We start from the raw sequence: 15,820 nt of genomic DNA on the forward strand, positions 1-15,820 counted from the left end.
CCCTCCCTCCACCCCATCGGCAGCAGGGGGTCCCCACGATGCCCTCCTCACTCGTCCGGCTCTCAGTGTCGGAGCCGCTATAAATAAGGTCCTTATCTCACTCCGCCGCAGCCGTAAACACGCGGCGGCAGCCGAGGATTGAAACGCTCGCCCTGGGAAAGGGGGAGCCGGGGTGCTGAGGCGGCCGGCCCAGCTTAGCAGCTTTCTTCACCGTCCCGGAAAGCCTCGCTCAGCTGGGACAGAACCGAGAAGGTTTTTATTGCAGCCCGCGGCCTCCGAAGCCCCTCGGCATCACTCCTCCAGGCTGAAGATCTCGGCCTCCTTCTCCTTCCAAAAGGCGAAGCTGCGATCGATGTAGCGACAAATCTCGTCCCCCTCCTCCCCGGGCTGTCCCGGCCGCTGGGCCGGGCTGTGGGAGCTCCCGAAGTACCGTGCCTTGATGTCCTCGAAGCCGTCGCGCCAGCCGCGCCGCCCGGCCGCGATCTCGTCGATGACGGCGCGGTGGAAGGCCCGCACCGCCCGCCAGCCGTGCCGGCCCAGCTGCTCAAACACCTCGAAACAGAGCAGGTGGCGGCCTCGGCGCTCCTCGGGGGACAGGTCCTGCTCCAAGATGCGGAAATAGCCCAGCATAAATAGCTCCAGCGACAGGCTCTCGTACACGGCCGGGCCCCCCCCCGCCGCCGACACGAACTGCCCCGGGGAGAGCAGGGTGCGGGCGGGGGGCGGCGGCGGGGGGCGGCGGGAGGCGGCATCTCGCCAGCCGCCCAGGAGCCGCTGGATGGCCGCTCTCTGCCGCGCCAGGCGTGCGGCCGCCCGGGCCCCGCTCCCCGCCGTCTCCCGAGGCTCCCCGGCGGCGGGCCGTAGGGGCGCGTAAGCGGAGCGTTTCCAATGGCTCAGGAAGAGCATCACGATCCGTTCCTTCCTCAAGCTGCCCCACTCTGGCCCCAGCCCCTTCCCCTGCGGCGGGGAGCCGCCGCCGCCCGCGGAAAACGCCTCCTCGCAGCTGATGCCCGGAGCGCCGGCGGCCTCCGCCTCGCCGCCCCCGGCCGGCGCGCTCCCCGCCGCCCCCCAGGCGGGCTCGAAGGCGCCGCGCAGGCTGCGGACGCAGACCCCACACTGCCGGATCTCCCTCTGCGCCAGGCTGCCCCCCGGCTCCCGGGGATGTCCGGCGGCGGCGGGGAGAGCCGGAGTAGCGGCGGGCGCGGCGACGTCAGCGCAGGGAGCCCGCAGCCCCTCGGCGTTGCCCAGCAGCGCTGCCAGGCTATTGACGGCGCCGGCCAGGCGGCCGCACCAGAGGGGCAGCGGCAGCCCCGGAGCAGGCGGGGGGCTGCGGACGGAGATGCTGAGCAGCGGGGCGGGCAAGAGGGCGCGTAGCTCCCGCACCAGGCGCCGCAGCTCGCCCTGGTACACCTCGCCACGCCGCCGCAGCCGCAGGCTCTCCACTGCCCTCTCCAACTGATGCAGATCCGCCTCGGTCAGCAGCTCCCCGAACGGGCCCAGCACGGCTTGGTGGGAGGGCGAGAAGCTCCAGGAGGCTGCATCCTGCGGAGAGAGGCGGTCAGCGACTTCCCAGAGCTCGCACCCCCTCTGCTTCCCGTGCCCCTCCTACCTGCCCTCCCGCTGGGTCCTCGTCCCCCAGTCTGGCCCGCAGCCGCCGCACCATCACTTGCCGCTTCCACTCGGGGATGAGCCGGCCCCGCTCATCGTGTGTGGGTACCAGGGATTCCGCGTCTGCCTCCGCGGGGTCCGGCCCGGGGGTCCTGGCCGTCCCAGGCGCCCCGTCCTGTGTGGATAGAGTCATGGGGGGCTCGAAGGGGTGCGGCCGCCGAGGGGACGAGCCGGGGGCCGCGGGCCGAGCCAGCGACCTACCGGGTGGGAGAGGAAGGGCGCCGGGATCCTGGCCCGCTGCGAGGGCTTGCGGAGCTTCAGCTCCGCCGGCACCGACCTGCCGGGCTCCATCCCCTGCCGGGCCGGGCGGCTGCTGGGGGCAGAGGCGGGGGCCTCCTCCTGGGGAGGGCAGCAAGGGGTGGTAGGCCCAAACACCTCCAGGACCGCCCCCCCAGCGGAGGGGTGACCCGACACATCGCCCTGGACCTTGGGGAGAACCCTCCTCGGGGGACAGCCACGGTGGATCTGATTCCTTCAGAGGAAGGGACAGAGCTGAGGAATCCCTGCTGCCTGCTATCCCTCTGCAGCCAAGGACTGAGCCCCATGGCCACCAGCCCTTCTCCGGGCATCCCAAGCCCCCCAGCCCATCCTCCCTCTCCCTGGGGTGAAAGACTGGCATTCCTCGAGGATGGGGGTGCCTGCTGCCCCAGCCCTAGTGGGGTCTTACCTGCTGCTGAAGTTAAGGGGCCGGGTCCTGTCGTGCCCTGCTCAGGGAACGCAAAGGTGGTGTGGCTGCACCCCCAATGCCCCTGTATGAGAAGCAAAGAGCAATACAGGGCAGGAGGGGAGGTTGGAGTGGTTAGGCAGCCCTGGAGAACACAGGGGCCAGGGCTGCAGTGCTGGGCCAGAGCACAGATGCATTGAACATTGTATTAATAATTGATGGGGCATCAAGTGGCAGCACCAGGGCTCAGTGTGTGGAACTGGTGCCATTCCTGGAGATAGTGGCTTGGTGACTTGGCTCCAAGCCTTGTCCTGCTCTTGGGACCAATGGAGAATGGCCAAGGCTGGTCATGGCCCCAGGCCAGCTGCTGGGAACATAGGAAGTGTCTTGCACAGAGGCACTGAGGGCAGGCTCTGGCAGTGGGGGATGTTCAGCAGAGGGTTCTGCTGCACTGCTGCCTGAGCATCGGTTACTGGCATTCAGCCACACTTGTGTTCTTTCCCTCCACCACCATCTATTATATATGGCTAGGATGGACTCGCAGGGCTCACTTACATGTGAGAAATTCAATCGAGGGGCTGGAATAAAATTAAGAAGCAACAGATCTAAGCCTATTAACACCGATTAGCTGGTGAGGATCCATTAGAGTCAGCCTCTCAAGCCTCCCTGGCTCCAATGCAGGCTGACACCCAGCTCTAATGGGGAGGATGAGCTTCTGCTGCCCAGCAATAGAGGCACAGCACGAGTGCCAGTCATGCTTTGCTGTAGGATAGGGGAATTTGCTGGAATTGCTGAAATCTTTGGCAGAGTGTTGTGCCAGGGCTGTGTCCCCCAGCCTGGAGAGCTTCTAGGATTGCAGCTCTCCACAGTGCAAGGGTGTGCAGGAGCATGAGAGTAGAGGAGGTTCTGCTCTAAACCTCCATCTCTGCCTCTTTTCTCACCCTGCTCCTCAGGAAAGCAGGCACTGGCCCCTTTGGGATCTGCTGAGAGTCTCAGGGGACTCCCTTTTCCCTTTCCCTTTCCCTTTCCCTTTCCCTTTCCCTTTCCCTCTTCTCCTTTTCCATTTCCCAGCTGCATACCCACAAGCAACACAGAAACAACCAAGGATGGCCTTTCTCCTCTAGCTCCAACAGCCACATTATTCCCTCTCCACTGAACTCAAGGTTCTTCAGCCTTATCCCATCCTCTCCCCAAGTTCCTACAGCCATATCCTTCCCTCTCCCACAGCTGCCACTACCCCAGTCCTGCAGCAAAAGGGCAGAAGAAACCAGGCAAGGCCTTTCTCAGCATCCTGCTTTTCATTTCAGAGGGGCTGTGGAGGATCCACATTACATGGGATCAAGGGGAGAAGGTGCACGGGGTCCCCTGAGGTCAACTCTTCTCTCCAGCTCCCTCGGTGGCCACAGTGAACCTTCCTGCCCCGGCCCATTTCTGTCCAGCTCCTCCAGCACTCTCTGGACGCGCTGCTGGGGCCCAGGGGGGCTCGGTGGCCTGTCCCCATCGGCGAGTCTTCGGCGCCGGCCACCTCCAGGAGCTGCATCCTCCTGCGCCTCCTGCTGCTGCCGCTGCCTCCACCGCACCACAAAGGGATGGAGGCGGCGGCGCCGACGCGGGGCCACCCCGGCACGGTTTTCCTGCCCCTGCAGCAGGCGGATGGACTCGATGGGCCCTTGGCAGACCGGGCAGGTGGCATTGGCGTCGGGGGCAGCCTGGGGCTGGATGCAGGCGTGGCAGAACACGTGCCCGCAGGGCTGCACGGCAGCGGGCCTTTGGAGGAAATCCACGCAGATGCGGCAGAACCTGACGGGTCGTGGCGCTGATGGCTCTTGCCTGACCTCTGCCATTGCTGCTCCAGGACTTGACTCAGCTGCTGGCGGGCTTCCACTTGTGGCACTCAGAGGTTTCTTGACCTCTCGTGGGGCTCGGAGGTTCCTCGGTCACTGGCAGCACTCACAAGTTCCTCAGTCACTGGTGTCATTCGGATCGGAGGTTCTGCAGATGCTGCAGCACTCGGAAGCTCCTCGGCTGCTACTACCCAGGGCTGCTGTTTATGGTTACACGAGTAACAATGATGCTGAGTGGTGACATCACAGGGCTCTGAGGGGCACACCCAGGAACTCCCCCATCCACAGAGACCCATGCTGTGGCACCAAGCCCATCTGGCAGTGGGCTGCACACCTCAGTGTTTGCCCAGCTCCCTTCCAGGTCCCTGCTGGGGTGGGGCTGTGCCAGTCACATGTGCCAGGATCTGCTCTGCAGAGCTGCTTTCCAGGGCATGTCCTGGTGCCTGGGGCTGCACCTCCCCAGGGGGAGGATTCTGCTTGGCCCTTGGTTGAACTTCAGGAGGTTCTGTCGCCCTGTTTCTCCAGCCTATCAAGTTCCCTGAGGCTGCAGCATCATCTTCTGGTGTCTCAGCCATTCTACAGAGAACCAGGACTAATTTTCTTGGTTTGGTTTCTAAACTTTATATTTCATATCTTTGATATCTCAAAAGCAGTGGAAATCCAGGGGATGAAGGGTTGAGGACCTCCTGTTTCTATACTTAGTGCTTCATGTCTAATTGATTGTGTGGGGCAGACAGTGGGAGACTGATAAAATCTGGGAGCCTCCCTAAGGACTGTGTCCTTGCAGAATCACTGCTGCTGAAATCAGCTCAGTTGAGAGAATACAGCAAGAGGGACTTGGAAAAGCTTTCTATTTCTGTTAGGAGGGGTGCTCAGGGAGCAATTTTGCCTCACAGCTGGAGAGCCCACAGATCAGTAAAGGAGGTCAGGAGGAATCAGTCACTGAACACCACGGGAAGAGAAGGAATGACCCCACACACCCCATATCAGGGCACTGGCTGCAGAGCCAGCCCTGCTGGGTGGGTCACATTCTTTTCCAAAGGCTGTGTGAAGCAGGAGCTCAATAGTCACATGAAAAGTGGGGAGCAGAAGGGCATTGCTGCTACATTTCTGCTGCAGTGCCCAGCCAAAAAGCTGCAGAATGGGGCTGTTTGGTGCTTAATGCTGCCACCTCCCTACTTCTCCCTGGAGAAGGATGAACGCCAGGTTTTGCAGCAGACTTACGTTGCAGAATTAAGAAGACATTCATTCTGTTATTGAAAATGTGAGTATAAAAATTTTGAAGGGCAGAAAATCTGCCAGAGCTGTAAATCCTGATCTTGAGTTCTAGGGAAATATGTGATGCCTATACAACTTAGATCAAAGTTACCAAGTGCTTATATAGCTTAAGATACCAGTATAACTGGATATATCTATATAACCTTATATCAATATAACCTAAAACATGATATTTTAATATATGCAAATAACCTGATATCTATGTAATCTGAATCATAGCTTTTTATACCTATATAACCTGATATAAATAACTTTTTATACAATGTAATGGCTAGTATATGTTTAACTAGTTGATTGATGCTGAATAGACAAAAAAGAAGAAAAAAACTCACCGAGTGGATAGCTTTAGAGCTGAATAAGTATAGTACTAATGAGAAATTGGAAAATGTAAAGCAAATTAGCCACAAACCAAAGAATTTAGACCAGTTAAGACCAGACAGACCAAAGAATACGACGACTTTGCATGCTCTGAAGACAAAGTTGAAAAGTTCAGATGGGAAGACCTTGGAAACCTTCATCAAAGACCCATAATGATCCCCAAATTGGGGAGGTGCAAGCACAGTGCAAAATAATTATCTAATAACCATGAGATGATACTATGTAAATTAGTTACAGTGTGTATGTGATGATGTTGTAGTGCCATAGTGATACTAAGAAATATTTACTGTATAGATATAACACAGCACTTGACAAAGGTGGGTGAGTTTGGAGGAGATATCCCCCTCAGCACCAGCTCTGCAATAAACAAATACCTTCTCTTCTGACACCAGTCTGTGGGGATTTATTTCCAGCCTATTCTTTGGGCATCATATGAGCCACCCTTCTAAGAACCTTAAAGCTTGTTTCGGTAATGTATTTCTCTTTTGAACTATTCTGTAAAAATCACTAGTGTCAACAAATCTGTTATAACAGAGAGTTAAAGCTGGTGCCAACTTTTACAGAAAGAAAGGAGAAAAGCACAGCCCATGTTACACACCAGTCCTATGTAATTAGTACTGGAGACTGCTGAGGCCATAAACACACAAAAACATAAACACATAAACACACAAAACAAAAACATTTCACTACACACTCTATGCTTGCCTTAAATCTGGACAAGAATAAAATAACGTGGAACAATGTGGAGCAGTGGAAGACAACCTGGAACAGTGACTTGGGAAGATAAACAGCATCATTCCACACATCCCTGTCTTCCTCCTTCTTCCATCCAGCTTTATATGCTGAGCATGATGCCATAAGGTCTGGAATATCCCTTGGGTCATTTGGGGTCACCTGCCCTGGGTGCTTCCCCTTCCAGCTCCCCGTGCACTCCCAGCACTCTCCCCAGCGTGGCAATATAAGGGGCAGGGAAGGCTTTGGCTCTGTGAAAATTCTGTTCAACAATAACAAAAACATTTCTAATTAGCAGCCCTGTGTTCAGCACAAATCCAAAACACATTCATGCCAGCTAGTGCCTGGAAGAAAATTAACTCTACTCCAGCCAAAACCAACACACCTATATAACCTGAAATTTTATTCAAGTTGGTAATAAAATAGGAATACATTAATATATTTTTATCAATTTTAATCCTCTGACTTTTATTTGGAATACAATACTAGTTACAGATATTCTGCCACATGAAAGGGAAATTTCAGTTTTCCATTCATAGACTCTAAAGCATCTTTAGAAACTCCCAACATTCACATTCCCCAATTTTACTAGAATTAGGTGGGATTTCTCCTTTTCCTCATGCTCATCCTGATTATATAAAGGTTTATCACTTCCTTCACTGCCATTTTCAATTCATATACTTTAATGCTAAACCAGAATTTTTCAACTCTCAGAATGCTGAAAACTGTAATTAAACAACCATTTTTATATTAATAAATCAGAAGAAAGAGGAAGGGCAGACCCAAGCTTCCCTGTATCCTAACTCTTCAGTCTGTAGCACATGTTCAGAGAGCTCAGAAATGAGCCCAGGCACCACTGACTCTGTCTGTGCCATAAGCACCCCCAAGGCACTGACACATAATGAATGAAAGTGTTGATAAAGTGAACTGAGAAAGTGTTTTCCAGCTGTTAGGGCACTCCTCTGGGTCTGGGAAACTGCAGATCTGGAACTTGACCTACCACTTCCTGGCAGATGTTCTTAGCAGCACATGGCCACTTCTCCCATTTGGATTTACTCTGGTTTACCTATCTGAGCATAGGGTCTTCTGCCACTGCTCAGAGAGAGGAGCCTTCCCTCTCCCCCTGTGAGACTGAGACTGTGGGGTGCCTCCCACAGGAGACAGCTCTCTGTGAACTTCTCCAGTGTGGTTCCAATCTCATGAGCAGCAGTCCTCCCAGAACTGCTGCAGCGTGGGTCACTCTTCCATGGGGTGCAGCCCTCCAAGGACAGGCTGCTCCAGCCTGGAAGCAGGGCCCTCTCTCCACTGGGTCTTCACTGGATCACAGCCTCCTCCAGGCATCCACCCATTCCAGTCTGGGCATCTCCACCAGGGGCTGTGGGGGGATCTCTGCATCCCCCATGTATCCCCAGGGGCTGTGGGGGGATCTCTGCATCCCCCATGGATCCCCAGGGGCTGTGGGGGGATCTCTGCATCCCCCATGGATCCCCAGGGGCTGTGGGGGGATCTCTGCATCCCCCATGGATCCCCAGGGGCTGTGGGGGGATCTCTGCATCCCCCATGGATCCCCAGGGGCTGTGGGGGGATCTCTGCATCCCCCATGGATCCCCACAGGCTGCAGGGGCACAGCTGCTTCACCATGGTCTCACCACGGCTGCAGAGGAATCTCAGCTCTGGTGCCTGGAGCACCTCCTGCCCCTCCTTCTCTGCTGACCTTGGTGTCTCCACGTTGTTTCCCTCACATATTCTCACCTCGTCCTCTTCTCTGCCTGGAACTAACAGTGGGTCCCCTTTGTTCTGATTTTCTTCTTGAATCTGTTATCACAGAGGCGTTACCAACATCTCCAGCTGGCCCACCCTTGGCCAGTGGCATGTCCATCCTCAGAGCCATCAGGGACTGGCTCTGCTGGACATGGTGGAAGCTTCCAGCAGCTTCTCACAGAAGCCACCTCTGTGGCACCCCAGCTACCAAGAACCAGGCCATGCAAAACCAACACACTGCTGAACTGCAGAAGTAGGTCCACAGCACAGGCAGCCATGAGTGCCAAGGGGAAGGAGTTCAATTTGCTTTCTGTCACAAATGAACTTCAGATTCTGAGGCTTCCTGGTGAAAACAGCCTTCAGCTCAACGTTGGTGGCTTCAGCAGCAGTCTTGGCTCACTTGCCAGAACTCAGCATCCTGTAGTTGACTGACATAACTCTTACATCTATTCTGCCCTGATGCTTGTGAAGATTCATCTCCTCAGGCAGACCAGGGTGTTACCAAAGCCATGAAAGTACAAGGACAAGTCTGGTGATTGCTGCTGCTGCCACTACAACTGCATGGCCAGAGCCTCCTCCCACCAGGGAAGATTCTGTTCACACCTGTGAGAACCGATACTCACTTTTAAAATTTCCAAAGTTTATTAAACCTTAACAAAACACAACAAACGATTAAATAAGGAAAATGTGCAGCACTGGAAGCATGGAACTGAACCGCCAAGTGCTCATCTACAAAATGGGTGCTCTGCTTTTTATACCCTGGTCCCACCCAAAGTCTTGTCAGTGCCGTCCATCGGGGGACATCACTTTGCTACAACTTGACTGGAGGTCAGGTGTTGCCATGCTGTGCCTCCTGGTAACAAGCCTGCCCTTCCCAAATGCCTCAAGCAGTGACAACAATATAAGAGGGAACGGAAAGAGGACTTGTTGGGGCGGGTAAAACAGGGAAACCTTATGAGTGTGATTGTTTGGCAGAAGATTCTGAAAATATGAAGGCTAGAATCAAAGTAGAAATGAAAGCCTGCTTTGAGTCATAGGATACTGAGTGCTGGTTAACCAAAGAACAATAGCCTAGCCAGCTAGAGGAGAATCCCTGTTGATAAAACAATGTCCTTCTGCTGATAGAAAGTCCAAAGGTCAAGAAGCAAGGAAAGAACTTGTAAAGCTTTGTAGAGTCTAAAATGCAACATTGTATGTTAATATAGGGAAGCGCATAGGCTGTATGTAAATTCTTTAGTGGGTGTGTCTCATGGTGATTGGTTACTAAGAATTAGAATATTCACTATAGAAAAAGATATATTGGATTGTAACAAGAACTTCGCTCTCTTAGCTTTTCTCTCTTAACCTCTCTCATACCTCTTGGCTCTTCTCTCTTACCCCTTTACCCCTCTCTCAGCTCCCCTCTCCCCCTCTCTTACCTCTTCCACTCTTTCCCTCTCTTACTCTTACCCTCTTGTTTTTTCCCCTCTTATCCCTCTCTTGTCTTCCCCCTCTCTCATAAGCCTCCCTGTTTTATTCCCTCTTTCCCTCTGTTGCTCTTATGCCCTCCCTCCCCTTTTCTAACCTCTCCTCCCCTGCTCTCCCTGCTCTCTCCCCTTCCCCGGACCACGTGGACGCCGAGGCTGGTGGTGGACACGGGTCTCCCCTCTCTTTACCCTTATAATAAATTGCTTATACCTGAACAGCTTGACCCAGGAGAAGTCTCTCACCGCAAGCGAGCATTTTTATACACAGCAATAGGACTATAGGGAGAACATACCAAAATAACATAACTATATATCTGTAAAAACTTCTCTTAACATACACATAATATTCATCCCGTAATTGTGAGAGCCAACCATTGCATTACCCATCTATAACACACCTGTACAGAAGCAGCTCATCTGCTGGTCAGACTTTTAGAGAAGTCTCCTCAGGCTTCTCCCTTCCTCTTCCACCTACACATTGGATGTGAAAAAAGATCACAGAAACCTGCCACCAAATGGAGCAAAATTACTTCTGGACGTCAGGACAAGGAGATCTCTGCTCAGACACCATTAGTTGTGGGCAAAAAGCACTCGGTGTGGGCTACAAGAGAGACAAGTGTGTGTCTGGGGCCACTGGGCCAAGGAAGTTGGCATCAGTGTGAAGGGGCACTTGTCAAGGCCATGGGCAGAATAAAGAGAAAATACAACAGTGTGTGTCCACAGGGGTGAGAGGGACAGGAAAGGAGAACTCCAAAGTGCTGTCTGGTGAAATGTGTCGTGTTCCAGAGAACAAGGAAACTTTGCAGAGGTAGGGACAGCATATTTTACCTGCTCTAGCATACTCCTGAGGTCAGCGTTGAATTTATTACTTTGTATTCTCTTCTCTCAGGGTTGCAACTATGCACTGCAGATATTCCAGGCTCTTTTCTGAGAGTCAGGACAGCTGTTCTCATCCTGTAATGGCCTGCTGGATATTCAGAAAAAATTATGTGAGCTGGTGCCACGTGAACATTAGAAGGGCATTCAAAACAACATATCAGGGGGAGTGACTGGACCAGGAATGGTCAGTGCTATACTATTTCTCCTCCAAGAGACACCAAGAGGAGGAGTGCCAGGAAAGAAGAGGCACCGCGGGTGGGGTGGTGAGGGGGTGACAGGATAAGAGGCTGTCATGGGGTGGGATGGGCGAGACCGGATGAGCCACCGGGGCTCAACGCGGAGGAACGAAGAGGCACCGGGAGGGAGCTGTCGGTAAGGAAGGGGGTTAAATAGGGACGTCCCGAGGCCAGCGGAGCTCCCGGGGTTTACCGGTGGTTGCCGGGGCCGCGGCCCGGCTGTGTTGTTGTAACGGCCGCCATGGCGGCGCGGCCGCCGCTGCCCGACTCGGTGCTGGTGCAGGTCTTGGCGCTGCTGCCGCTGCGGGACCGCCTGCGAGCGGCCAGGTAGGGTCACCCCGGGCGGGACCGGCCGCCTGCCGCTTCCCCGCCCCGGCGCTGACGGCCGATCGCCTCCCCGCAGGGTCTGCCGGCGGTGGCAGCAGCTGGCGCAGGACCGAGCGGTCTGGACACATGTGGATTTGAGCCCTCACCGGGTACGGGCCGCCTGTCCGCACCGCGGGGCAGGGGACGGCGGAGTCCGCTGTGGGGAGGGATGGGGGGAGGCGAGATCACCGCGCTGTGAACAGAGACTGAGACTGGGGGGGGGGGGGGTCAGATCACCCTGCTGCGGGCAGAAGCTGAGGGGAAGCGGGGGGAAGCGCCCCACTGCGACAGGGGTGCCCTTCCCCAGCCATCCCCTGGAACTGGGCCCTTCCACCCGCAGATCACCCGCCGCACGCTGTGGCACCTGGTGCGCCACCGCCTCCCCGAGAGCCTGTGCACCCTGCGGATGCGGGGCGTGCCTCGCTCCGGCCGCAAGCAGCGGCTCCTCTCACCGCCGCTGCTGGCTGCCCTTCGGAAGCGCTGTCCCCAGCTCCATCGGCTGTGCCTGACCGAGACCGACCTCCGCCACGTCCCGTACGAGAGCATGCCCGCTTCTGTCACCACGCTGGAGCTGAGCCTCTGCGACATCCCCGATGCCTGGTTCTGCGTCTCCCCTTCGGTGCCACCACCCCAGGTACAACACCTCGCTATCCACAGCATTCCCACCTTTTCTGACCATCACCTTCTTGACGTTTCCTTACAGAACCACTTGAAGACACTGAGCCTTTGTGGCACCTACCGCATCACTGATAAGGGGATCCAAGCAGCAGCTCCCCACCTCAAAGAGCTTGAACGCCTGATTCTACGGCACTGCATCATTGGTGATGCTGCCATGGTATTCATCGGGCGCCACATGAAGCAGCTCCGCTACCTAGAAATCAGCAATGCCTACTTTCTGACAAACAAGGGGCTGGTTGCTATTGTGACACTGGAGTACCTGGAGACCCTGTGCCTTGACCTCTATGATTTGGTCTCCCTTGGTACTGTTATCGCTTTGTTGCAAGTGCTGCCTCGCCTGAACCACCTCAAATTAGGTGGAACTTGCTTTGAAGATGAGCTCCTCGGTAAAATTCAGGAGAATTTTCCACATTGCACCATATCTCACACTCCGTGACAGCCTGGAGTGCTATTCTTCCTTAGTACACCTGAAGTGCTCCTTTTTTCCTCTTTTTATAAAGCCTGTTTTCATGTACGTAGCTTTGGGACAGAATTCCCATTGGCCTTAAAATATTACATTTATTTCACATAAATACATTAAAGAGCATGTCATGTAAATAAGTTTGTTAACAAGCATTTGGTAGGATTCCACTCTCCTTGTTTTCCATGGATCAGAGGAATAGGAAAGCCGGGAAGCACACCTAGACTTTGGGAACCCCACTGACCAAAAGCTGGCTGGGGTGATGACAAGTTTAAGCTCTGTCTCCTCCTCTCCTCTTCACTGCCAAGGATCAGGCAGCAGCTTAATGAGTGCAAAATTCACGGAGTGAAGTGAGGCACCCTTCTGTCATGGAAAAAAATAGAGCTGGCAGCCAAAACCTCAGCATTACCAATTCCTTCTCCTTTGCTTCAAATTCAGATCTTCAAGTCACTTGTCAGGCTCGTTATGAGGATTCCTGAACACCAGGTCCCAAGAGCCAGACATCCCATTTGCCCCCAGGCAACCTCTGGGTTTTGCTGGTAGCATCCATGTTTTCTCATCACTTTTATTGTCTGTGTTCACATCCTCTTCCTCCCCATCCCTCAATATCCTAACACCAGATAACCACCTAAATGTTATGTTGTGATTCTTAATTTTTAGTCTATATTTTAAGCAAGTATTGTATTTATTTTAAAAAATCTGCAAGCTTTTAACTTTCATTTGAACCCTTGTTTTTAGGACTTGGGTGTGGTTTTTTTTAACCTGCTTCGGCATCTCTCCTGCCCCTTAGGATAGCCTTGTTTGTGACAAGAGCATCCCACAGGAAACAGAGCAGGACATCTAATGCCTCAGTTGAGTCTTTTCTGCCTCTTCTCATCCCAAACACCCCCTGCTCTCCATTCAGCTGCAGAACAATCAATAAACCTTTGGGTTTCAGATGGTCCTGGATGGCAGTGAAATTTCCCTGTGGTGAAATCCCCATTGCTGTTGGGTGGTCTTTGTGCCCTTTCCTCTTTTTTGTTCCTAAATCCAGTCTCAGGGTAGCTTCAGGGCAAATATCCAAAGGTAAAATGTTCCAGCTCTGCTTTGGAAAGCATCCCAAGGCTGCTGACTGAGTAGCTACTGCTCCATGTTTATCCCAGACAAGGAGATTAATACTGATGGAATCAGCCTTATTAAAAGGCTCCAGCATTCCCTATTCCAGCACTCTCTGGGATGGGGAGGGACAGTACAACAGGAAAAGGGAAAATCAAAACCAGTAAAAATCCATCAGTCAGTCAAGGCACAGTGAGATGTGGCAAGAACCTCAGTGTTCTCCTGATCTTTACAGCAGGTTCTTTGCAATCCTGATGGCACAAAAACAGAATTTAATATCCCCACAGTCACAACACGCCAGTTTTCCATTAACTAACTGCTGAACATGGAACAGCAATTATAACTGATTTGGTGCAAAGCGGAGTGTTTTAGGTTTGGAAGCAGGAGAAGAGTTGTAAATATTGGATGCCTATGGGCAAATTAGGGGAATAAACAACTGGAAGGTCTTTAATCAGCAATTCTGGTTCTGCTCACCCTCCTCACATACCTGCTTGAAGCTCTTTGGAGGGCTGCTCTTGACCTTTATTTATTCTGATTTCCAAATTCAAGAGGTTTCTGTTCAGTTCATCTCCATTTCATCTTTTGCTGTTCTGAGTGTTTCTTCCCCCAACCCCACCTTCTCAGTGTCCATATACACATAATTACATCAAAGCACAAGTGTTTTAAAAAATACATAATAAATATCCAACAGAGACAGCTGAACCTTCAGCAACGCTAGGACACAAAACGTGTTAGCATCCCGAAAGGAGCAGCAGTCCACAGCCTTCAAAGTGAATAGAAAACTCAGAGAAACCACAAAATTTGGGGTTATCAGTAATTGCAGGGAGTGACCAAGCTGCTGCTTTGCTTCTTCACACACCAGCTTACACACATATACCACAATTACATACATGTATGTATTTAATATTTGTACCCCGGTGTTTTATCAGACCCAAATCCATTTTATTTTCGCAGCCAAGTGCATCTGCTCGTGCCTTCTGTGGTAATTTCCAAAGCATTTCCTATCTTCCAGACCTGCTCATTTCCGCACTTGGAGTAAACCCCCTCAGAAAACAGAGAATTTGTCCTTTTAAAATCCAAACATATGGGGAAGAACCACAATAAAAGCACAAATGGTTGATATTTGCCTGAGGAATGATGGGGTGACGGGGGACAGGATGAGGTGAGACCAGAGATGCAACAGTGGGAACACAGGAGGAATGAAGAGGCACTGAGCAGGGGACACAGGGACAGAGGCACAGAGAAGCAGGGACAAGGGGCACCCTGGGGCAGGGGAGACTGGATGAGATGCCAGGGCTTAATGTGGAGGAACAAAGAGGCACAGGGAGGGGTGCAGTTATAAGGTTAGGTCACCAAAATCTTTCTCTCATGGCACACATAATTATCTGTACAAGCTGCACTTGGAGACTTTAGTTTCTATTTAGACTACGAGACTGAGAGTTTGTGATGGTAAAAATAGTTGAAAAGTGCAATGCATAGGTGTGTTTGAAGTAGGTCACTGGTTGTAAGGGAAGGAGAAAACTCAACAACAGCTTTTTGGTTTAAGACCTTTCGTATGGGATCAGCTCCTGGACTTTTAAAATTTGCAATCTATGATTTGCAAGAGTGAAAAAAATGTGACAGTACAACAGGACACAGAGCTGAGAAGGAAGGTCCATAGCTTCAATCTGTGGTGTGTTCTGGAAAGGCTGCAAGGCTAATCCAACAACTGTTTTTATCCTGCCACATTTTTTCTGTGGGGGACATCTATTGACAGTTTAGGCATTGTGAGACTGAAAGTGTGTGATGGAACATTGTCCTGGGGTGACTGTATGGTCTGGTATCCCCATCATCTGTCTTTTTGGTCCAGATATAAGTTTTGTGCCTTTAAGAGTGAACAAGGGGGAGAAACAGCAGAATGTTTTTTCTGGAAGCTTTGTTTCCTCCCCTGGGATTCCTTTCTCTCAGTGTGCTGTCTGCAGCATGAATAGAGGGAAGACAGCTTTCCTTTGCTTTTTTTTTAAAGATACTTTCATGTCTATGAGCCGAGTCAAGAAAGTTTTTCCTGTGATGGTGTTTTTATTTTCTGGAACTGTTCAGCTTTTCTCTGGTCTGGGACACCAGAACAATCACCTGGGAGCCACCCAAGCTGCACTGTGGCCCGAACCCCGGAGACACTGAGACTGAACAACACCCACAGAGGACTCTCTGAACCACAGGACTCTCGGAATTTGTCAGCTCTTCAGAATAATGAGAGGTTTTATAGGTTAATATTATTTATTTTTTCATGCTTGTGAATACTTTGCTTGCTAAATAAACTTTTTTTTTTTTTCCCC

At 52.5% G+C, this 15,820-nt stretch overlaps 2 protein-coding genes across 3 annotated transcripts; one reads left to right on the top strand and one right to left on the bottom strand.

Annotated features, from left to right (window-relative positions):
* Nucleotides 1–38: 38 nt before the first annotated feature.
* On the bottom strand, nt 39–1,959 carry ESPNL (espin like). Its single transcript, XM_088061336.1, has 3 exons — nt 1,870–1,959; nt 1,610–1,783; nt 39–1,542 (listed from the first exon to the last, which is right to left on the bottom strand). Exons 1-3 carry the CDS (start codon nt 1,957–1,959, stop codon nt 292–294), a joined length of 1,515 nt encoding a protein of 504 aa, XP_087917462.1. The 3' UTR covers nt 39–291.
* A 9,023-nt stretch (nt 1,960–10,982) lies between these two features.
* Nucleotides 10,983–12,898, top strand: FBXL12 (F-box and leucine rich repeat protein 12). 2 transcript variants are annotated; one of them, XM_088061171.1, is made up of 4 exons: nt 10,983–11,042; nt 11,310–11,382; nt 11,613–11,906; nt 11,976–12,898. In XM_088061171.1, exons 1-4 carry the CDS (start codon nt 10,987–10,989, stop codon nt 12,384–12,386), a joined length of 834 nt encoding a protein of 277 aa, XP_087917297.1. In that variant the 5' UTR covers nt 10,983–10,986; the 3' UTR covers nt 12,387–12,898. The 2 variants fall into 2 exon arrangements, with proteins under 2 accessions (XP_087917297.1, XP_087917296.1); XM_088061170.1 differs by having other exon boundaries at nt 11,613–12,898.
* Nucleotides 12,899–15,820: the final 2,922 nt, after the last annotated feature.

The sequence above is a fragment of the Pseudopodoces humilis genome, chromosome 11 (genome assembly GCF_049639895.1).
Source record: "Pseudopodoces humilis isolate 2021_Gansu_Grassland_sample_001 chromosome 11, ASM4963989v1, whole genome shotgun sequence".
NCBI classification, from domain to species: domain Eukaryota; kingdom Metazoa; phylum Chordata; class Aves; order Passeriformes; family Paridae; genus Pseudopodoces; species Pseudopodoces humilis.

Excerpts from the sequence above, each read along its gene's own strand:
- ESPNL (XM_088061336.1), bottom strand. The coding sequence starts at position 1,959 with ATGGAGCCCGGCAGGTCGGTGCCGGCGGAGCTGAAGCTCCGCAAGCCC. Across the intron at positions 1,784-1,869 it reads CGCCCTTCCTCTCCCACCCG|GACGGGGCGCCTGGGACGGC; the intron begins GTAGGTCGCTGG and ends CTATCCACACAG. Across the intron at positions 1,543-1,609 it reads AGGACCCAGCGGGAGGGCAG|GATGCAGCCTCCTGGAGCTT; the intron begins GTAGGAGGGGCA and ends CTCTCTCCGCAG.
- FBXL12 (XM_088061170.1), top strand. The coding sequence starts at position 10,987 with ATGAGCCACCGGGGCTCAACGCGGAGGAACGAAGAGGCACCGGGAGGG. Across the intron at positions 11,043-11,309 it reads GCACCGGGAGGGAGCTGTCG|GGTCTGCCGGCGGTGGCAGC; the intron begins GTAAGGAAGGGG and ends GCCTCCCCGCAG. Across the intron at positions 11,383-11,612 it reads TGGATTTGAGCCCTCACCGG|ATCACCCGCCGCACGCTGTG; the intron begins GTACGGGCCGCC and ends TTCCACCCGCAG.